Below are 24587 nucleotides of genomic sequence, written 5' to 3'. Positions count from 1 at the left end.
CTATAATATCCAAGATATGAAATAATTATCAAAACATATTAAACCATAACACTAAATTAAAACTTTCTAATTCGAAGCATAAGACAATGGATTCATACATCTCTGCTTATAATGTCCAACACCACCGTATCAGCTACATCTACGTCTAAAACATCTTCACCTTTGGATGGTATGCGTTGCATCCTCGGCCTATCGGCTCGTCTACGTGTCCATCTTGGTGGAAGAACAATACAACTTGCCACGTCATCCGGGGCATGCCACTATTTTTCATCTAGCACAGGGTAAATGGACTCAACATAAGCTGCACGATATGCATCCGTAGTGTAGTAATGAGAACACATGCCATAAAGAGCAATTTTGCGGTCTCTACAAGCGGCAATACAATGATCACAAGGATATTGATCAAGATCGAAGACTTTGCATGTGCATGTTTTTTATTGGAGATTAACTGCACCCCTCAAACTCCTACCTTCCACAAGAAATTCATGCATATTAATGGCTTTCACACGTAGTCCGATGGACTCCAAATTTCGTAGTTTGAGTTGCTCTTCCATATGGTCAGCCACAGGCTTCGTCAATTTTGCACCTGCAGTACGTCGCTCATAAAACCACCTTTGCAGTAAATCCCGTATGTGGTCAATTAATGCTACTATTGGCATCTCTCTAGCATCTAGCAAAATACCATTTAAGTTTTCTGCAATATTTGGTGGTCATGATAGTATACCATCTACATGGAGAAAGAGAACGTGCCCACCTTGTAGGGTCACATGATCGAATGTACTGGGCAGCCCTACTATTTTTTGCCTCAATTTGCCCTATATAAAACTCAAAATCTTCAACCAAATATGCACTAGCTGCAAGCATGAAACATTGTATTATTGTTTCATCTTTCACATGTCCATTTGCTTTAATATTTCTGGTTATATGGTACGTGCACAATGCATGGTATGCATTGGGAAAAACTTTGCGTAATGCCCTTTCAATAGGGGGGTATCTATCACTCACAAACACCAAATCTGGAAAATCTCCGATGGCATACTTGAGGTTTTGGAAAAACCATGTATATTCTTGCTCGTTCTCTCCATCTCCAATGCCGAATGCCAAAGGATATATTTGCTTATTGCCATCCATGCCCGATGCAATATACATGTACCCTTTGTATTTCCCTTTCAATGTAGTTGCATCAACAGCTAACACAGGTCTTATGTGGGATTTAAATCCCCTAATGCTTGCTCCAATTGCCATAAAGAAATATACAAAATTATTATTATCGTCTGTTTTGATACGTGTAAAAGTCTCAAGGTTTTTCAGCATTAACTCATAACAGTAGGCAGGCAACTTAGCAAAATTTTCCTCTGAAGATCCCCTAACACTGTTAAGTGCATACTCTTTACCGCTCCATGCTTTGTTGTAGCTTATATTCACCCATATTTCTGCAAAAATTCATGTTGAATTTCTTTGGGTTTGTAAACACGTGCAATACCTTCATATTTAGATTTGATACATTGCCCGACAACCCGGCTACTGGCCTGTTTATGTTCTCAATGCACGATATCTAACGAGCAACTGTGTACATTATCAAAAATTCTCATAACAAATATTTCTCAATTTTTAAATGTGGTTGCACGTAGTCGCCATTTACAAGTATTTTCCAAGCATACAACCTCATACCGTTGTGTAGTTGACCGTGTCACTTAAACTCCTTATTTTCACGCATGCAATAGATATTCAATTTATTCTGTAAGTCATGTTTGTTGCAAAATAATTGTCCAACTATTATCCTCTCACAGCCAGTGAACTTTAATGAAAATATGGCCATAGAACCACTTCTGTTGCTTGATGATATGTGGTCACTTGTAGTACGATGAACCCTAACATCATTAACTCCTTCATTGTTCATTTCAGGATGCATATCATTATCATTGTCCGGCAACTCATGATCAAAATCTACATCATTATGACCAACATCATCCCCTGCTGCATTGTAATTCTCATCATGATCAATATTATGCAACTGCTCATACTCCTCATCGTTGGAAAACCGTTCAGCATAGTCACCTCCAACATCAGCTCCTTTGTGGATGTTAATTGATGTCCAGACCCCACGAACATCAACTTGATTTCTAAACTAAGTTTCTTGAACAATAATTTCCTGAGATGTAACCTGAATAGGTTCAGTACCGGAAACTTGTGGTAGACGAACACCAATTGGACGACAAGAAAAAGAATGAAGATTACTCCCACTATCCGAAGCAAAGGCTGTTTAATGGACATTTCTAGATACATGTTCAATTTTCGAAATCACCTCAACATACATTGGAGGCCGCATCATTGTCATCCCTCCATTCCTCACTTCTTGAAGAAAGCATTTCACAGCCCTATCACAGCATATTTCTGTAGGATCCAACTTTTATGCACATCGTCCATATATCCATTTTAGCTTTAACAAATATTCATTTTGATCTATCTAAATAGAATTGAAAATCCCATCCTCTAACTCTGATTTTGTGCATCTCTTGCCGACGAAAACTATTATATTTTTACCATTTCGATATTCCCAATTACCACCATCATTTTGTACCAATGTTCTATTGTATAAAACCGCAATTACAATATCATCATCTTCCATTTTACTACAAAATTAAATGAATAAAGTTAAACTAAATCAAATAATGTATAAAAATTTAAATAATACTAAACAAACATATTAATTGTATTAAAAAAGTTGATTCTGTTTTTTTTTTTTCCCGCCAAATATAGCTTTTTCCTACTGGCGGAAAATTGGTGAAAAATTAGCGGAAAACTTGTGAAAACTGACAAACTGGCAGAAGTTCATCTTTTTTGCCAAATTTCCTTCGTTTTTACCATTTTTCATAATTTTCCAGTTTTACACAAATTTTCCCCCATTTTCAAACCATATGCCACCTAAATATCTTTAAACTCACATATAACAGCTCATAAATTAATTTCTTGCATACCCATATTAAATAAAAAGCTTAAAAATTCCAAAAGTATCAAAAAATACAAGAAAAAAGAGAAAAAAACACATATTTCCTTAGTTTCATCTAATAAGAAAAAAGATAAATTTTTTACCTGAACTTAGTTTCAGATATGAGAAAATATAAGAAAATGAGAGTGAGAGGAGATGAGATGCAAAGAGTGGCCTGTTAGAGAAACCCTTGCATAAACGGCTGTGTAGAGGAAGAAGGAAAGGGTTAAAAAAACCTATTGTATAATTTTTAATTTTATTAAGGATATTTTTGTTCCAAGGTGGCTAATTTTAAAATATATATATATATATATATATTTTATTATTCTTAAAAAACCATTTACGGGATAGCTACTTTTCGAAAAAAAACCCTTCGTATTTATTCATACATGCTTGGTTACAAAGCCCGTTTATAAGGCCCAAAGGCAGTACAAAGAAGCATAACCGCCTTATGCTTTGGCCATCATTTACTAAGTGCATAAAAAGATCTAGCTAGTATAACTTACATGTGTCAACTTGCCAATCCATCTTACTCAATGCATAAAATGGCCCAGCTTATATAAGTTACATGTGTGAGCTTGCCAACGTATTCTAGCCAATAATTGGCTTCCTTCTATGCTAAGTATTTAATCACTCTTTTACTTTATTATGAAGTTGCCGAGTTTGCCAATTAAATTACAAATTATTATTGTTATTTTACTTTTTAGCAGATCCCGCTCTTGGAGATATTGTATGGTTATTTGGGAAGCAAGTATATCCCCTTCCCCCTTGGTGATTCCCAATATACAACTACAACAACAAAAATTTAAGAAAAAAATTGAGGTTATAATGATATAATAGAACAAAAAATATTTCTGCTTCTAAAACAAACACATTTGTTATACGGTTTGCAGCATTGGTCTAAAAAAACTAGGATCTTAAGAATGTTTAAAGCAAGTTAAAAACAAGCATGTTAGTTTGCAATCTTCAGCATTGTAGATCATTAAATAGATGCTATGGAAAAACCATTCCTTTTTTCTTTTTCTTTTTCTTTTTTTTTCTTTTTTTTTTTCTTTTTTTTTTTTTTCCTGCGACTGTAGAAGGAGCCACTTCTTGTAAAACTATTCATATTCTTTATACCTTTCATCCTCATAAATAATTATCTTTGTCCTTTGAAATGATGACAATAATCTTTTCGATAATAATAATAATTGTCTACATCCCAGCTGTCACCTTTTAAATTAGAAAAGAAAAATGTTGGCTTTGTTTAACAATTAAGGTTGCAATAACACAAGCAATAATATTGCATTCAACGTAGAAGAATAGAAGTTTGTTCTTACTACCCGAAAGCAAAGAACTTCCTACTTCCAATAAACAAGTCTATTTATTGGTATCACCCAAAGCAAAGAACTTACTACACCAAAAGAAAAAAAAAATAATAATAATAATAATAATAATAAAATAAAAATAAAAAATAAAAAATAAAAAATAAAAATTCCCAAAGCAAAGAACTACATCAAAACCTAAAGCACAAAAACATTTCGTGATCTATTTACCTCCTTCATCCATGGCCTCCCAAATAAACCAAACTTCTCCAGACGGAGCCATCACCATCACCACCACTGATTATGATCGTACACCATCTCTTTCGGCACAAGTAATAGCCAACAACGACGACCTTCTGACCGAAATCCTTCTCCGTCTACCAATCAAGTCTCTCCTTAAATTCAAATCAGTATCCAAACATTGGCTCTCTCTCATCACCACCACCAGCTTCTATTTTCGCCGCACCCCTTTCCCACACACCGCTGCCGGCCTCTTCGCTGTCGGATATCTCGATTTAAAACACTCTTGTCTCCATTTCATTTCTCTCAACAAAGACTCGAAACTGTTGGGCGGCTGTAATCCATTGAAATCTCTTCCTTTCCTTGAAAACAAAAGAGGTTTTATCTCGCAGTCCTCTAATGGCTTATTGCTGATTCGTACTCCTTTGGAATCCTATTATAATCGAATCAAAAATTCAGAAAAGAATTTCTTCGTCGCCAATCCAACTACTAAGCAGTATGCCATACTTCCTCGGCCGACGGCTTGCAGTGGGTCTACGAAGAATGGTTTCATCTTCAATTTAGCCTTTGATCCTTCCAAATCGACTCACTACAAAGTTGTTTGTGTAAGAAACATCGACCATTCCAACCAACAGTATTACCAGATTGAGATTTACTCATCCGCCACACGCACTTGGAAGCTCTCCGGTGGTCCTCTCGACGCACCGTTTGATATTGGTTCTTCCAATCATGGTAATTCTGGTGATGGGGTTTTTTGGAATGGTGCCGTTAATTGGATTAGTAAGAGGCATTCTTTATTATATTTCAATTTGGAGGAAGAACAACTAAACGAAATGCCATTGCCTTTTAACCCTGAAATATCAAATACGAGTTTTATGTATTTTGGTGAGTCGAGAGACCATTTGCATCTTATCACCGTGTTTAAGGGAAAAACAGAGTTCGATGTTTATGAGATGGAGAGGGACTATTCTAATTGGTTTGTGAAATTCCGGGTTGATCTTAGTGAGGTTGCGTCGGTATATCCGCAGAGGAATACTGGTGCCCGGCTTCACTTAGAGGAAGGGTTACGAAATAACTTCTTTTTCAGGGTTATGAGTGTCGTGCGGTGTGAGATTGAAGAAGAATCATATATGGTGTTGCATATACAGAAAGGAGTTATAGTATACTACTTCAAGACTAATACTTTTAAGAAGCTTCTTGGTACTGGTATCATGGGTTATCGGTCTAATTGTCATCCATACATTGAGAGCTTCGCTCCAATTTGTTGTCTGTGATTTTTTTTGTTTTTTTTTTCATTGTTTGTAACGTTTTTTATTGTTTGAAATGTTGAACTATGTAAGAAGGTTTGAATTCTAAATAAATGTTATTTATGCATCGAAATTATTTTGGTGGTATATAACCTTTTTTTTTGTTTTTTTATCCAGTGGTATAACTTGTTATGGGAAAAATTGTGCATTATAGACCGTTGGACATTTATCATAAATTTATTAATATTTAATTGCAATACAAAATACATGCTTCCCTGTCAAGCCCCACTTCCCCATCTGATCAGAATGCAGCATCGGGAGGAATGGGGTTTATGTGCCTAGATTATATGGAAGTGGAGATGCTGTTCATGAATAATAAGCATGGTGGAAGCTAGTAAATAAGTAGAGTGGTCTATAAATGGGAAAGAATTCAATTGTAAAAGGGGTTGGGAAAATTATAATCCTATAGTGATACAGAATGACTTTCTTATCTTGATATTCAGACTTGCGTCCTCTCCTTATCTAATTAGGTTTACATAATTTATTTCGTTCAAAAAAAATAAAAAATAAAAAATAAAAACAAAAGCTTTATGTAATTTAGTAACGCATGGTAATAGACAAACCTCCAAACACGTTTCATTTTTTGGGACGATAACCTCAAAATACTTTTATAATAAGGGTTTTGGGACTTTTCTTGGAAAAATGGAATGAGTGGGTAGCATATAAATATGAACAAAATAAAAAATTATGACTGGTCTTCGTAAATAGCTTTTTTTTTTTTTCTTTTTTTCTTTTTTATATATGTGGATAAGATAAAAACTTAACAAAGTTGACTGAAAATTGACTAACAATGAGACTCAAATGAAACGAAAATGGCATATAAGGGGCTATAATGAAATCTGAGAAAAAAAAAAAAAAAAAAAAAAGAAAACGCATTTCTGCAAAACAAAAAAAAAAAAAAAGGAAAACAATTTAATGTATGAAAGTACAAAAATTACTCTATACATCTACCGGACTGAATTTAGATTGGACCTTCTCAATTGGATGGAATATGCTGTAATGGGACTCAATCCCCTAGAGGAACAATTTGATTTACTGTATAGACCACCGTCCCAGATTTTGGACTGGACTAAATGTTGGCTCATGGCAAGCCATTAAAGTCTACTTGGGAAAAATACAATGGCCAAGTTTGAAATCTTTTCTATTAAGAACCAAAAAAAAGGTTTTAATTCTTTAGTATTCTGAAAGACCAAAAAATTTACCAAATAATGTTTAGAAATAGATAAATGATATATGTACATAAGCTGGCTGAAAAAAAAATATACATGTACAGTACAGGCGCACATACACAACAAACACATTTTAAAGTGATTGTCTCAATTCTACTGTGCCCACGCTACTTGTAAGTCCAAAATCGATTGTATACTTGAGAGCAAAAGCTTTGTTTGTAATGAGATACCATTTATTCCGGTGCATGTGTTTGCCTGTAACACAAGGTAGAACAAGGCTTTCCCGCTAACCAAATTTAGCTTTCTGCCTCCTGTTACATCATAATAATTTTATGAGAATTAATAGAAAAAAAAGAATTTCATTTTTGGATGGTTTTGGTACATATTGGTTTCATGCACAGCCAAAATACAAATCAGTTACCTAAAATTTGTTTCTAAACCATGTCCAACAGTTTTATCATGTGGATGGCTGCTACTAGGTTTATGATATTGACATAGTTCACCATTCACTCTAGAAAGAAGCTTTTCAGACTGTTCCAGCCTCTTTGCAAAATCAGCATCCCCCAATTTCAATGAACTCTTCTGCATGATCATAAGCAACTTCAGCATATAGATGTTGCTCCTTATAATAGCGGAAAATTTGCCAACTTTGAACATACCTTTGTCATTGATGATTGTTGAATTCGCTGTTCTGTAGCTTTTGTTCCAAGAATCGTTTTCACCATATCATCCAGTTCTGCCACCTTTTTCTTCAAGTTGGCCTTATCCATCTGTGAATGGTACCATAAAGCTTTATGAGGAATTTTATGCAAAGAAAAACAATTACCTCTGCTCCAGTTGTAATTGAGAATAAGGTAGTTTAAAAGTTTTTTCGACCTTTAACATTTCGTTCTGTGCAGAAAGCAACTGATCCCGCTCTTTGAGTTGTTGTATGGTTATTTGAGAAGCAAGTATATCCCCTTCCCTCTTGCTGATTTCCAATATGCAACTACAACAACAAAAATTTAAGAAAAAAACAGAGGTAATAATGATATAAGAGAACAGAAAATATTTCTGCTTCGAACTAAAACAAACACATTTTTTATACAGTTTGCAGCATTGGTCTAAAAAAACTGGATCTTAAAAATGTTTAAAGCATGTTGAAAACAAGCATGTTAGTTTGCAATCTTCAGCATTTCTTCAACGAAAGATCCTTCAACCCAATTTCTATGGATAAAACAGCTCTTAACTCTTACTCTTCAATATGGAAGCTAAGAGTTATCCATTTCCACTTCGGGAGAATCTCTCTCAGCTAATTTAGAGGAATATTTATTCTTCATTATTATTTTTAAATAGAAAAGTTGTTTTTTTCCCCTTTTATCTTTTTTTTTTTTTTTAACAGATAAGTTTGTAGTGAAATGAGTAAAAACTTGTATAAATAAAAAAATATAAAAATAAAATATAAAAGAAATGAATTTAAGCAAAAGAAAAGAAAAAATCGATAGTGAATTTCTAAATATATCTGTTTGGATAAAAATTTAAATGATATTTTAAGTGTCATGTATTTCATTGTATAGAACGTTTTTTCTTGCTAAGTCTTAGTCCCTGTAGAGCAGTTAATCTGCTGTACATTGGGCTCCACAAGTTCTGATTAAGGTGTTCAAGCTACAAAAGATATAGTCACATGAATACAAGCCGATTGAACTTGCTTCCAAAAGTGCAATAAAGAAGGATTAAGGAAATGGGTCTAACCTCTCTCGTTCTTCGATTAGATCATTAATTTGCTTCCTGAAGTTGATTATTTCTTGCTCCTAACACAATGACAAAATTGATATGTTATAACCAACCATAAAATATTTGAAAAATATACACATTGTGACAAACACCTTAGCATGGAACTCTTCGGTTTGTTGATGGGCTTCCTCCACTAATTTTTCAACCTGGTGCTGGTCTATCAAATTCTGCAATGTACAATACAGAGAGGAAATACAGATATGTGATAAATTCAACTATTGACTATATAATCCTTCGAAGTTACTCTATTCAACTTACCGCAAAGTTAGTCATGTCCAATTTGACTCCAAGTAAATCTCGAATGACATCATGTGTCATGCTTTCTGCTGCAGCTAATCTGGTATTCAGCATACATACCTGATCCAGTACAAATGGAATCAGTACTCTTCTATAATTAGTCTACAATAAGCACTCTATTAATATCGAAATCAATAATTACTTAACCTCTCTCTGCCGACTAGTTGCAAGTGCCTCTAGCTCCTCAATTTGATGCCTGGCCGCTGATAATTCCTGATCCTTCTCCAAATTCATCTGCTGAACCAAACCTGCAATGCATCTAAATGGTGAGCTCGAGCCCCTTGTCCTTACTGAACCCTTCTCAGTTTGGTATGATGTTGAAGCTGTAGATGTCGGATTTGTGGAATCTATTTGAACTTCACGAACCATGGCCTCCAGAGTCTTGTACTGGTAAGGTTGTGGCATGTTTTGTTATTTAGTTTTGCGAAGATAGACACATAAAACCATATGTCATGAACTCATAGCTAGTACATTAGAAGCCAATATATACTTTCTGAACCAAGCTTCACATATATATATATATATATCAGTATATTTTTTGGTACAATATTCGTTGAACCCCAGATTCCTGAGAGAGTAAGACTACAGGCTGGAAAATATAATTAAACCAGTTGGAATTTTGGAAAATCAGGTCTTTATGGGCTATTCAATTATACTTCTAAGATAATACCTGTTGACAACTAGCAAACTTAAAATACATATGATGCCTGGGTTTTAGATATTTGTACCTTTTGTTGGTACTGTGATGCTTGGGCTTCAGCATGCAAAACTAGTTCAGAGATGTACTCTTTGCATTGTTTGATCTTCAAAATATAACAAGAGAAAACAGATGTTAAGAAGGAATATTCAATAGTGCACAAAACACAAAATGGAGGACAAAAGCACTACCGAGACTGGACAATACCTCTTTATCCTGTTCTGCTCTTTCCTCTTCAAGAAGTTTTATCTGAGTATGAGCCTCATGAAGCTCCAGTGATATATTCTGCAGTTTTCTGTATGTAATAAAACCAACACTTTAAATACAAGGCAAATTAAAACTACAAACCAGGAATTTAAATCTAAATATGAAGGCTCCTACACATATATCTGAGTTTGTTCAGCATTTATGTTATCTGAATCCACAATTCCAGCTGAGTTTTCAACGGTTGATAATCTCTGTCTCAGAGCTTGGAGTTCTAGTTCTAATGAATCTCTGATCAACCGATGTCTTTCTACCTCATCATCCATCTCATACACCTGAAAGCACAAACACAAAAGTTAATGACTATGTATAAAATTTTATTTCAAAACAATATACAAGTAAGCTAATTAATCTCTCCAAAAGCATAAGTTAAGACATTTTGCATAGTTGCATGTAAGCAATTAAATTGAACGATAGGTCTAAGAGCAAAACATTTTTTTTCCACTCAGTGCCCTGTAAGAATTTTATGAAATGAAGAAAACTTCAGGGAACAAACCTTCTTTTCCAATACATTTATGGTACACTCTAGCTCTTCGACAGACCGTTCTAAAATCTTAACCTCCTCTTCCTTTTGTTCAGCATATATCTTGCTTGCCTCTGACTCCTACAAGTCAAATTTAATATAAATGAAAACCCATAAGCCACAAGTCATTATGCTGTCTCTACTGTAAACAACAAAAAATTTCCATAAAATACACCTGACGAGCTTCAACAGCAATAGCTTCATTTTCTTCAGCTAATGCATATGCCATTTCAAGTTTATTGTTCAAGGATTGAACTTCTTCAATGAGTTGGTCTCTCTCACTGGCGATTCTTCTCATATTATCTTCAATGGATTCTACTGAGGAGAGGAATTTCATTTCAGCCGAAGATGTCAACTGAAGAATTTCATTTTCCATGCTTTTCACAATCTCCTTCTGTTCTTCCAGTTGTTCTTCAGCTTCAGATTTCCTGATATAGAGGTCTTTCAGCAGCATTTTTAACTCAACAATCTGATCTGAAAAAGTCTCACTTTCTTTTGTAGCCTGATCAAGCTTGGAGTTTGATATAAACAAAGCCTTCTCAGTATCATTCAGGTGACGCTCAAGTTTTTGGTTTTGGACCAGCATGTCATCGAGCTGGCTTGTCTTCATCTCCAACTCATGCCGAACTTGGTGCAGAAAACATATAAGGTTTTCAGTTTCATCCTTAATGTCCTTTCTGTTTGATGCTGATTCCTGCAACAGCCTAAAATCAAAAAGCAAGCCTTCTAGTAGAACTTCTTTCCTTTGTAGTTCCTTTTTCAATGATAAATTCTCATTTATCAGACTATCAAGGGACAACTCACCCCCTTCTGCATTTGTAGCTACTTCTCTTTGATCCCCTTCATCTATGCTCTTCTTACATGTAATCATGATCTCACCCTTAGCACTTGAACTAATATTTTGCAGTTTATTGACTTCTGTATAGCTTTCTGGACTTCTGGATAGATGGAAACCCATGTCTACATTTAAGCATGGTAATTTTCTAATAAGCTCTTCTAGATGACACTGGTATAGCACAAATGAGGCAAATCCTTTTTTCAGAGTCTCATACCATATATCTTCTAACAATGATCTTGAGCTGCTAACAAAACTCAACATTTCTATTCCCATTGAATAAACATCAGAATATATGTCCTTTAACCTTTTCTCCACATCGATTTTCAATTGCATAAAACATTCTTCAAGTGAAGATATTGAGTTTGCTATCTCTGCCAACTTATAATGGGTTTCATCCTGTTCTCTTTCTTTCACAGATATTGAAGATCTCAGACATTTAACTTCTTCTATCAAGCTTGCTCGCTCTACCATTAGTTCTTCACCAGTTTGCTTCCACATTCCAGTCAACTGTTTTGCATTCTCATTTGCTTTCAGTAAAGCATTTAACATGATATCAGCCTCTCTTATTGTCAAACGAGCTTGCTCAAATTTGGTCAAGAAGCTTCTAGCTCGATCAATTTTCTCATCACCTTCTACCTGCATCACCAAACATTGCAGAAAGTATGAGTCGGGGCATATTTTACCCTACAAAGTATATTGATAATTGTCAAACCATGTCACATTGGTAACTTATTATTCAATTAGAAAGCTATATATTTTCACCAAAATAAGTAGTAATTCATTTGCAGGTTGAATTGGATAATATACCTCAATAGGATTATGGAAACCTGCCTTAACCTCCATCCGTAACTTACAAGATGGAACCAGTTGTTTTAACTCTGTCATTCATGAGAAGCTGATTAGATTTAGATCAACAGGTCAAAACAATTCTATGACAGTTGTTTGAGAAATGCAATTCTATGACAGTTGTTTGAGAAATGCAAGTAGTTCAAAGAAACATGTACCTGCATATGAACTCTCTCCACTGTCCGAATCATCAACAAGTGTGGTTAGTCGAACATATAGTTTTTTGAAAGAATCACATATTGTCTTTAATTCCTTTTTCAGGTAATACATTGGACCTTTTAAGAACTTTGAATTTTTAGAACCTTCGTCAGTAGATAAAAGAATTGAGCCTTCAACTTTAGTACAGCAAGTCCATGAGGATTTGTGGAATTTAATTTCTGATTCAACGCTTGCAGTTGAAAGATCAGAGCTTGATGAAGAACAATCAGTGCTCCAGGAGTCAGCATTTACTAAACCTCCATCCATTGAAGAGCATTCAGACGCGTTTACTTCTGTGTTAATGAAATCTTCAATAACTTTCAGTCTCTCATTTGTTTCATTTATTTCATCTCTTATTTGATGCAGCATGTGATACAGGTTCTTAAACTTCAGACACCTGTCTTCTTCCAGTGGTGGTGTATGAGCTGTACAACACTCAGAAATTTTGCCCTGCTCTCTTACTTCTGTGTATGCCATCCTCATGTCTTGAATTTCTTTCACTAAATTCCGAACCAACTCCCTATATGTATGAGAAATTTCGTAGATATTGGTCTGGAGAGCTTTTATATGCATTTCTGTGTGTGCATAAATTGCATTAAGAGCATTTTCAGATTCAAATACTCCTGACTTAGCCAGCTCAACCTGAGCAATAATATCTTCCAAAACCAAGGCATTTGCATCATCCTTCACCTGAGCAATTTTATGATTAGCCATTTTTGAGATGGGAATACTGTCCTCTGTTTCACCCATCTGAGCAACCTTATGGCGATCAAAAAGCCAATTTATCACAAGGAAAGCAACATTAGCATATTTTTCTGCTTCAATAACCTGATCCTCCTTGACTTTGAGTTTTCTCTTTAACATCTTTACCATGTTGGTCTTCTCATTCAACAACATGCTTAACTGACATTCCTCCTCGGAGACTTCAGTATTATCTAGTTGCTGGAATTCAGTTAAAGCTAACGTTGCTCCCTTCAAGGAACTTAACTTCTGCCCCATATCCATTGCCATATTTTGTGCATCTTCCAAGCTCCTTTGTAGATGGAGTATTGTTTCTTCCCTCTCAATGCAAACTTTGGCAGCTCTCACAACATGTTCACTAATCCAAGCATTAGCTTGGGGAAATGAACAAGCAATACTTTCAATTTGGCCAGAGACATTATTGAGAGATCTAGATCCATCTACAAGGAAGCCTGTCAGTTCTGCGATTGCCCTTTCCCACTCCATACCCACTTCCTTTATTTTCTTCTCTTTAGCTTCTACAGTGTTTCTTAGTTTTGTATTTTCTCGAGTCACATAATCCAATCTCCCATCAAGTTCACACTGAAGGGCAGCAACCTCTTCCTGTAATTGAAGAATTGTTCTGGCTGTCTCAACCTCAACCTGTTCACGGACTAGTTCAGTTTCATGCTGGGAAGATAACTGTAATTCCTGATCTTCTTGAAGCTTGCTATTAAGTAACCTTACTTCCTCAAGGTCCTTAGTCATTCTATCCAACTTGGCTTGCAAGGCTATCCTTTCAATTTCGCCATTGCTGTCCATCACCTGGCCATTGTGTTGCTTATCTAAACCATTTACTTTGGAAAATTTGTTTTCAGGTTTAAGCACAGACTCTTTCTCTAAGTTGTCCTTGCAACTTGAGATTTCCATGTATCTACAACTCTCATCTTGCACATGCTGCAGCTTGCCATTCAGACAGACCTGCTTTGGCTCCATCACCTCAATCAACTCCTTTCTGATATTAGGAGGAATAACTGGACCACCATCCATATATTGATCGATATGATTTAGTACCGCCTCATCATCTGTTTGAGTATAAGATGCCATCTCATCTCCAGCATCACTTTGGAGAGAAATGCTCTCGACCTGTAAAAGTGTAACAACCATAAGCCATGAAAGTTATCATCAGTTCACAAAGCTTTTACGTTATAGGATTTGGATCCAATAGTCACCAGAGAATATTTATCTGGCTGTCTAAATTCTTCAGTATCCTTGGAGAAGGAATCTGTAACCTGTAACAATTTGAAACTGTTAAAGCACCTGACGAAATTTAATCCATCTTAATAACATCTTTTGCAGTAGACTGTGAGTTATGCTTACAGAATCAGATGCAACTTGACAGCAGTTTATATACTTTCCCAGTCCTAAACGCAGCTCATCTACTTCCCTGCAGGCAAAACCATAGATAAGACAAAACCGTGCAATAAAGAAATCAGTCAATTGTAATAGAGACAATGAAATTTTGTCGCTTTAGTCAATATGATGTGTAACTTTATATTACATGTATAGCATCCATGATAGAATGAAGGTATAAACCAGTAGATTGTAGTAGAGAATGCACAGATATATGGCTTTCAATGATGACCACAATAATTTTATCAGTTATAGAAACTAGAGCTGGACTATTCTTTGTTGTTCCTGAGCTAGCACCCCATCTTTACAAATGTTAAGTGGAAAACCAGTGAACATAAATTAACTAATCAACCAAAATTGAAAAAGAGCAGGCATCTTTCGTATGTTGTAAGTATTTTTTGCAATAGATCAAATAGAAACATGCTAAAAAGTGTATTTAAAATAATACCTAATCAATTTGGAATTCAGATTCCTGCAATGTTCTAATTCCTTCACAGAATCCTTGTCCTGCATTTCTTGAACAGTATACAATGTTTGTTAGCCATTAAATACTAACATATACTATACAATCAATTGAAAAGATCATTTCGACCTGATTTTCATTATTTGTATAGAGTGGAACCTTTCCTTCAAGTTTTTCCAGAAGCTGCACGAGAAAAATGCTTTAGAAAGCCAGCTTAGGGTTAATGTATTGCAAAATACTGTAAGAAGGAGGAGAAGAGACCTGATTGCGTAACTCTGATACTTCAGCTAACAATGTTTCTCGCTCTCCATGTTCATAAAAATTTTGAATTCTGACAGGAAGAATGATTAAAATAGTTGTTAGTGTCCAAAAAATGACAAATAGAAACTATCTGTAGGTGATAGTGAAGTAGTGGAAATTACGACTGTAGTTGCTCTCTAAGTCTATTATTCTCTAGAGAAATTTGAGATAGTTCTGGATATCTGTCAATTTTTGCACGAAGCAGTTGAATCTCTTCCAGCAAAGTCTTGTTTTCTTGCATGAGATATGTCTCAGCTGACAGCATTCCATCAACCAACAATTCGAGGCGTTTGATCTTCTCATCACGAAATTTTAACATCATTTTACTATGCTGAGAGTCCTCTTCTCCTTGGCAAGCCTGTTAAGATGCGACAACAGTAAATTAACCCCTATATCTAGCAAATGTTTATGTAACTGAGCATTATGAAAAACTACAGGTTATACCAAGGCATACCAAGTGGTTCATGCGTTCTAGTTCAGCCTCTAACTTCTGAATTGCTGTCTCTGCCACTTTTTCTCTCCTAAGAGCACCAGCTAAACTAGCTTCCATGCATTTAATCTGCTAATTTGGTGTTAGCACGAAATTAATCTGCTAATCTGCTTACAACAATAACATAGGAGGAAATAATTTAAATGTACAGATTTTACTTTACCTTGTTTTGAAAACATTGGGCCATACGATTATCATTTGCCAATTCTTCTCCTAAAGAATGATATTCCTCAGGCAAGTCATTGAATCTAGATTCTTGACTATTTGTTACACAACTTGATAATTGGTAATTATGCTTCATAAGAAAGGACAACTGGCCCTGTTTGCATTCAATAAGTTGCTCAATTTTACTGCAGTATATGCACATGACAAAACTCTTATAAACCTGCAACTATACAGTCGATACAAATACCTTTAACTTTTGGATTTGCCGCTGAAGGGCATTTATGTCACCTGAAGCATCTTCATTCACCTTAGCCTAGGATGAAAAAGTAAGAGAAAGAATGTCAAACGAAACTTAGTTTTCTATGAAACTTAGTTTTCTATAGACCATGACATGTATTTTCTTTGTGTTTGTGCTTGTAAGCAAATACGTACATTGTTTTGAATAAGTTTGGCACGCTGGGCAAACTTTAGAGTGCTGAGTGTTTCATTAGCAGAACTGCAAAAGAAGCACAAACAGTTAGTAAGTACTCTAAACGAACACCAGCCCTCAAATTATTCAGAATGATATGAAATACTCAATACACACCAAATGGATGGACTAACATTCGCAATAATAGTTGTTTTTGAGTTTCCACCAAGAGAATCCTGCATCCATAGACCCATTTAAACATTTATTTTTTACCATGCATAACTAGAAAGGTCCGCATGTGCCACCAAGATTCTAATACTTAATTACCTGAAGTAGAAATGTCAATCTCGAATCTCGGTATGGAACATGTCTATGTTTTCCATGTGCTAAATCCACCAAAGACATTATAACCAACCTGCACAGAATAATACAGGTTATCTTCAGGAAAGGACCATACAAAGGAAAGAACCTATAAAACAGGTTATATCATAGAATATATTTCAGGAGAACCAGATTCTTTGCACACGTGGGGTTATTTTTCAGAAAACAATTGGCTCATAAATTGACTTGATATTGAAAGACATGAGTAAGTTTCTTCTTATTCTTCACAATGTATATTTGATAATCTACTTACAAAAATAAATTAACAGTGTCTCATTAAGAAATGAAAGCTTATCTCAAGAAGGCATGGCAAAAAGAAGTAAATAGTTACAAGGTATGCAGTTTCTTGAAAGCAAGTTAACTTAGAAACAAGTCTTTGATATAATTACCCGAGAGTTGATAAGGATTTATTTATGTTTGCTGCTTCTTTTAAACGGTCTCCCTCTGCACCAGAGCTTTTCTGCCTGGAACCAATAAGAAAGTCCAGCTTAGTAGTCTTTAAAAATCCAAGTAAAAATGGTGGATAAAAAGATAGTAATTACCTCTCAGAACCAGATAGGTCTACTAAATTTAACCTTGCAAATCTAAAATGGTTCATCGAATCTTTCTCCCAACTGCTTTCAATAGTACAAGTGAAAACACTATGCGAGCGGCTACTCTCACTGTTCATATGTGTTGCTGCCATTTTTCTATTTACAGCACCCTAAGCAAAAATAATACAAACAATGTTTATGTTCCTAATATTTGGTTAGTCATGGATGAATACAAATTTTCAACTTGTTATACCTGCAACAAAAGCTTGACAACATCACGAACATTTCCCACATTGTACTCTGTGAGGTTTTCAACATATACCCCTTTCTTCAAGTCTTCTCTAATCTAGAACAAGAAATAAAAATTTTAAGTCTGTCGTAATGGAAACATGAAGTGCAACATTCAAGATGAACAATACGGAAAAACATTAATTACTTGCAGATTATTTGATGAAGGCTCCAAAAGATCAGTTATCTGCTCATTGTAGATCTCTAGAAAGGAACATTTGCAGCTATACTTGAGCTGTTCATTCTTTCTACTTTCCTCCTCCTACAAAGATAGACTTCTAGTAAGAGATCCAACCCATGGAAAGTATAAACCAGAAGACCATATTTAATATCATGATTATATGAAGGACTCAAATATATCATTTACTGCTTGAATTCTCTGAAATAAATATTCAAAAATGCGCGGAGTTATCCCACAATCTTCATTGAACTTTCCTTCAATTTCGTATATCTCACCCATCATAGTATACGTTTTGCCACTGCCTGTCTGCAAATAAACAACTTAAAACTCAACTTTAAGCCTGAAAACAAACTATAATTACACAACAGATCTTGAAATTCCAGCTCCAGTTTACCTGACCGTAGGCAAACATACAGCTATTATAACCGGACAAACAATTCTCAACCATTGGCAATCCAGCGACCCTAAACAGACTTTCCTGCAACAAACTCAAATAAGATATTTAGGGTAAGCATTCAGCAATCCAAACTCATACAAGATATGCATCAGCTCGATTGAAATTACCTATTGATTCAAGTCGAACAGGTATTAAACTTACTGAATGTTGTCTTCTTAAGGAATTACAGCACAAATAATTAAATAAACAAATAATCAACATCTACTTTTTGGCTTCCTTAGTGTGTGTGAGACTTAATAGATATTTTAGGTTTTAGCAGAATAGATATAAAAAGCAGCAATAATAGATATTTTATCCTTATTTTGATTTGCAAATACCAAACATCCACTCTCAACTCTTTGTCTCTTGGTATAAATCATGAGTGGTGCACAAAACTTTAGAATCAAAAGAAAATACTTTGTCCATTCTAACCAACTTTAATCCTTACTAAAACACTCACTAGCAGCATCAAATGGTCGAAGTAACTTACATACGTATATATATATATATATATATATTAGCATCCAATGGTCAAAGTTACTTACATATGTATGTATATATAGATACAGCCCTCCACAACATAATTGTCATTAGTGCTGGATAACATGTAATCCATAGGTTATATTACTCTTGATTATATGTAATTCATGAGATATATATTTGGAATTACATGTGATTTGGCGTTTTCATGTGCCATGTTGCGGGTGATCAAAAGGCTAATAAAGGAAGACTTGATACCAAAACCATCAAATCGACCTGCTATAAGTCTGACTGTATATATATAATACTTTATTTATGATCATGTAGCTAGAATAGGATGTTTATGGGCAAGGATCAAGTTTTTGGAATTTAGGCTGTTTTGGTGATTGAAGGATTGTATATTATCTGGGAAACTGTAAACCATTGTTATCATATATCTGTAGCATATGTGATATTTGAGCAAGCAATGGAGATAATATTATTATTTCCCAAAAAATGAAATTAATTGCATTAATGATGTTTCTTAATGAATAATAATCAAATGGCTTATGCAACAAAGAAACAGAGTCTTTAGAAAGTGTCCCTGCCTAATTTCCCATATTATATATATATATAGGCCGACTCTACTCAACAAACAAAGGTTAGGTTGTTTTTCTTTTGTTGATTACTGTTCCTTTCTAGCATGCAGTATGATCAAAGACTAAAAATAAAACTAATTTCAGGTTTATATAAAACAAAGACTAAAAATAAAGATAAAGCATTAGCACCTGTGATATGGTCTCGCATGCAATATGATCAAAGGTAAATCTGGTTTCAGGATGGCCAAGCCACACCATGGTCTGCGCGCTTTCCTGCTTCAAACATCTACTGTAGCCTGGAGAAGCCCTCTCTCTGCTACTTAATGGTCGAATTCGAATCAGCACCTGAACCAAAAGGGCGAAAACCAAACATTATTATTTCATGAATCCACAAAAAATAAAAATTGGCAATGCAAAATTACTTCAAAAACCTACCTGCACATTATGATCAGTCCAGAAAGAAGAATCTTGAACGAGCTCGAAATGCGGGATTTCATCAGGCAATTCGGAATTCACAGCAGAAATTGCTCTGCAAGCTCTAGAACTCCCTGCTTTGTTCCATGTATGCAGTGAGACTCTACTTCCATGGCAAGCTCCTATTACTCCACCCACTGAAATTCGTCTTGTTGGAGTGCTTTGCGCCGAGTTCGGCTCCGAATGCGCCTTACCGACATTACCACGAGCTTCGAGTTTTCTATCAGAAAGCGAGTATCGACCATGTCGAAGGGATTCGAACTTGGTGGCGAAATAAGAAGAGTCGAAATCGGAATCATGAGCAAACTGAGAAGGATCTGCAATGGCGTTGAGAGGTGTTCGAGGAGGAGGGAAATGGATGGGATTCAGCGGGGTTTCGAAGTCGTTCTCGTTTGCTTCGGGTTGGGTGCAATCAGAAGTTTGCTTCGACATTGGTGGAGCTGGAGCTCAAGCTCTTTTCAGTCCATGGAGGTCGAAACTTGTGGGTGGTGTGTGGTTTTGTAATTTGGATAGAACATAGGGAAAATATGGGGTGTGTAACTGAGTTTGTTGGAGATATGGAGATTAGAAAGTGTCGGAATCTGAAGGCAATGCTTTTGGGAACTGAAGCTCAGCCAGCGATGCTATAGTCCCGCCCAACCTTTTTTTGAAAATTGAAATGAGTTTACAAACGGTCTGTGGGCCTGTGGTAGTAAGCCTCTGCAGCATCAACTTTATGGGCCCACTTGAGGCCCGCTCTGAGACAGAAGAGGAGCCTTTTTTTTATTTTACTATTATTACTATTATTATTTTATTTTTATGCTAATCAACGTTCTAGCGGCAGTTGAATTCATACTAGATGATCAAGAATTTTAATTTGAACATAATAAACCAGAGAATGATGACAAATGGCCCACAAAAAGGGACAAAGTTGATGGAGCGGCAACCAGGATGGCTCCTTGAATTAATAAAGATAGTGAAAGTTTAGTGACGATGGAAATGAGGAGTAGCTATTTTTTTGTTTTCAAGTGGATTCCTTTTAGTCTAAAACACAGGCAACCTGTCATATAAAGTGTTAGACCAAAATAAAAAATTAAAAAAAAAAGGGGGAAATTGCATCATTAATACCAAACTCGGTTGTTGCATGTTAATCTCTCAACTTTTTTTTTTCGTTTTTTTTCTCCCAACAATTTAATCCCCAACTCATCAAAGAAGAATGTCATTCGTCCCTTCATATGCCCCTCTCTCATATTTCTTATCTCTCTTGCAGTTCCATCACATTTATCTCATTTCTTTCAAAATCATACCCTACACTCCAAAATCAAAATCAATTTAAGTTTAGAGTTGCATTAGGGTCCAAAGAGTCAGGTAAAAATTGAGGAAAACGAACAAAACAAGTTTAGAAAATTGAGACAGTAAAAGGGTGACATCTCCGAGAACACCAAGATGTCCAAAGCCAAGAATATTTTATGTATGAATCCGGAATCGTCAATCTTAAAACAAGCTGCTTTCTATTCATAATTTTTTGTTTCCATTATGTTCCAAATTGTTTTCTTTATTTCTATTGATTAATTTGTGTTTCAAGATCAGCATTGCCAGAAAGATTGGTTTGCTATTTATAATTGCTGGTTTTTGGTAGAGAATGGTATTTTTCAGTCTTTAGTCATTTGATAGGTGTTGTTATTTCATGTTTTTTTTTTTTTTTTTTTCAGAAGTTGTTTTTGCAATTCTTTTGTCCAGTTCCATTTATTTTAATTATCAAAAGTACATTTTTTTTCCTCTTTAGATTTTTCACTATATACAATTCAATAAAGGACAATAGGATTAAAGATGACAAGGATGAATACAATAACAGCAAGGCTACTCTTTCTGGCCTATTGAATTTCATTAGTGGTAAAGTCTGCAAATGGGGATGGATATTAGTCATATTTACCACTAATTATGCGGAAAAAACTTGATCAAGCTCCAATTTGAAGAGGACTAATGGACAAGCACATTGTGCTTTCATAGTGTGACTTTGAAGGATTAAAAGTTTTGGCTAAGAATTGTATGAATAGTGATTCCCTTCCCCTGTTTGACACCTGTGGCTGTTTGTTACATAAAGGGAACATGACTCCTACAGATAGGGGTGTAAATGCGTCGAATGAGGTTGGCTTGAAAAAAAATAATAACCGATCCGATTAAGTCGAGTTGATAGGGTTTCTATCCGAACCAACCAGATAGCCTATAGTAACCCAATCCAACCCAACCCAATAATAATCGGGTTGGATTGAATTTGGTTATCGGGTTGGAGGTATTGTTTAGAGAAGCAAAAATAAGATGAAACCCTTCACCAGCCCATAATACAAAAACCCATCAAAATTGGAAGCCCATATATAAATGGCTTCTTTTTTTTTTTATTCCTTTTCGATACGCTAATTCAAGAGAATTGTACTGTGCAGCCTCCCTCAACATGCAGCGAAGCAAACTCTCATAGCCCTGACACCGCTAGCTGCTCTCTCGCTCTCTCAAAAGTCAATGACTTTTCTTTTCTTTTCGATTCTTTTTTCTTCTCAGCACTTTCAGTTTCCATTAATCTCATGTGTTTTTTTTTTAATAACTAAATAAATAAATAATGATGCTCTATATTATTTTTGGGGGGCCTAATTAATGTAATTTTTGTCTTTGTATTTGTTTTCCCTGAGCTTTTACTGTTGAAATTCATTCATGGGGGTTGGGGTTTTTTTGTTGAATTAACTCAAGCATTTGTAACAAATAGAAGAAAGGCGAAATGGTTTTATTTATTTAAGAGAAGGGAGTTGTGAGTTAATGAAAGAGCTGGTGTCTGTGTCAGTACAGAGCTCGGGTTGGGTCGGGTGAAGTTGAATTTTTAAATTTTTAATTTAAAACCCGACCCGATAAATTCTGATTGGAAAAATCAACCCGCAACCCATCCAAATTATATCGGTTTCTTTAATTAATAGGTTGGATCGGGTTGGGTTGTTAGATTTTTTGAGCAGGCCTACGTACAAATGTCACAGATCATTTGATGCCTAAGACCATTGGAGAAGATGTTGGGATTTGCTTGGAGAATCTTATTAAGAAGCAAAAAGTATAAATAAAAGGGTTTAGAAATTTAAAAATCGTATTTTAGTACATTTAATCAGGATGGGACTGCATATAGCAAAAAGTGCAACTAGAACCTTCTTTTTTTTTTTTTTTTTTGGGAAAAATATATAACATATGTGATTTTTTCATGTTTCCTTAGGAAAAATAAAAGAAGTTGTTGATTAATCTTATTAATCTCTTTAATTACATTTCTGTTGCACTCATAGGCTTGCCTAGACTTGTACACAAGTTAGGTTGATCAGTTTTTGTAAAAATTCCAACCCTACCCGACATTCTCGGGTTTACAAAATTAGAACCCAAACCCAATAAAAATTACATAAAGTCCAAACCAACCCAACCCAACCAAAATAATTTCGAGTTGGATTGGTGGGGTAACCAAACTAGCATTCACAATATATAAGTTTTAAACATTTTGATTCGAATTATATAAAAAGCCCAAAAACAAAAAAAAACAAAAAAACCGTCAAATGGACTTAATGACTTGTGAAAGTGTAAAGAGCCTAACAGCTAATATATAGGTGAACAAAAGTTGAAATCCCCACTCCACAAAAATATGGAACAAGTGTAGATTTTACTTTTTGTGTTTCAAAAACCATGCATGTCAGGACCCCTTCAAGATCCCTCATTAGAACCTTAGACAAACCCTGATGCAAGCAAAACACCACTGAACATTTTAATGGAAAATTCGGCAGCATCTTCCCTAAGTATAGGACTTACCACAAAATTTCCTGCACAAAAAACACACTTCTATATACACCACCTTATTCCTCCCATCTTACTACAATTTATATGCACAAGTTTGTAGTACTTCAAATAAGTAGCAGGGAATCAGTGCATAATTATAAATACCCAATGTGGTATACAGAACCTTACAAAATTCTAAGTATAAGAATTAATACAACAAGAAGATAAAAGGAATAATACAAGAAAGGGAGGGAAAGAAGGGAAAACTTCTTGGACTATCAGCAACGGACAAAGACGTAGAGCTCGCCTCCGGATTATCAACATCTACTAACCTGGGCCTAGGGAAACGGATTAAAAAATACATAAGATGCTAATCATCTCAGAAAGTGACCAAATCTACTGAACAATAATATTAATAATAATAACAATAATATAACAATAAAATAAATTGATTTAATCAATAATAAATAAATAAATGAATAAATACTAAGTATTTGAAAATAATGTTTTCTTTCAAAACCCTTACAGTCACTCAGTTGGAAATGGTTTCCTTTTAAAAACATTTTCACAAAATCCAATATTTGCATACCCCAAAATCAAGAATCAATTAATTAAATAAATTGACAATAAAATACAATAAATTAAAGATCTAAAATTTATAATGAGAAATAAAATTAATTTTAATAACAATTATTAAATTGTAACACAATGTCATAAATAGGATAAAACAAAATCATAATGAAATTTATGATAAATAAAATCAAGGAAATACTAAATAAATAAAATGCAATAAATAGAAATGCACACAAAATACAAATAACAAATTTAGAACTCAGGTTTGCATTGGAAACACTTTAAAAAAACTAATTATTTAATCTAGAATATCATAAGATGCAATAAAATAAACTCATAAAGACACTTGTATTAAAGAAATTTGGCATACAAACAAAAATAAACTCAATATATAAATTATAAAATTTATTAATTAAATCAGTGAAATAATCAAAGAAATATTCAAATTAATTTACAATCTCCATTTTAAATAAATGGTAAAAATATA

General features: G+C 34.7%; 2 protein-coding genes across 2 annotated transcripts; one reads left to right on the top strand and one right to left on the bottom strand.

Moving 5' to 3' along the window:
* The first annotated feature begins 4437 nt into the window (after positions 1-4437).
* LOC107425619 (F-box protein At5g07610) lies at positions 4438-5919 on the top strand. The gene has a single exon (XM_016035631.4). It carries the CDS (start codon positions 4536-4538, stop codon positions 5805-5807), a length of 1272 nt encoding a protein of 423 aa, XP_015891117.3. The 5' UTR covers positions 4438-4535; the 3' UTR covers positions 5808-5919.
* Positions 5920-7037: 1118 nt separating this feature from the next.
* LOC107425609 (kinesin-like protein KIN-12C) lies at positions 7038-20381 on the bottom strand. The gene is made up of 35 exons (XM_048479717.2): positions 19718-20381; positions 19472-19627; positions 18183-18266; positions 17975-18094; positions 17756-17869; positions 17573-17665; positions 17329-17489; positions 17176-17250; positions 16733-16820; positions 16583-16641; positions 16429-16492; positions 16244-16309; positions 15995-16150; positions 15796-15900; positions 15464-15699; positions 15303-15372; positions 15171-15224; positions 15027-15085; positions 14546-14612; positions 14398-14457; positions 12406-14311; positions 12209-12279; positions 10739-12037; positions 10537-10644; positions 10158-10315; positions 9984-10071; positions 9808-9882; positions 9227-9466; positions 9041-9139; positions 8875-8949; positions 8741-8799; positions 7886-7997; positions 7669-7779; positions 7431-7591; positions 7038-7320 (listed from the first exon to the last, which is right to left on the bottom strand). The coding sequence occupies exons 1-35, from the start codon at positions 20186-20188 to the stop codon at positions 7296-7298; spliced, it is 6945 nt and encodes a 2314-aa protein (XP_048335674.2). The 5' UTR covers positions 20189-20381; the 3' UTR covers positions 7038-7295.
* Between the last annotated feature and the right edge of the window lie 4206 nt (positions 20382-24587).

The sequence above is a fragment of the Ziziphus jujuba genome, chromosome 7, assembly GCF_031755915.1.
Source record: "Ziziphus jujuba cultivar Dongzao chromosome 7, ASM3175591v1".
Lineage (NCBI taxonomy): Eukaryota > Viridiplantae > Streptophyta > Magnoliopsida > Rosales > Rhamnaceae > Ziziphus > Ziziphus jujuba.
The sequence above is the reverse complement of the archived record's forward strand: the minus strand, read 5'-3'. Positions and strand labels throughout refer to the sequence as shown.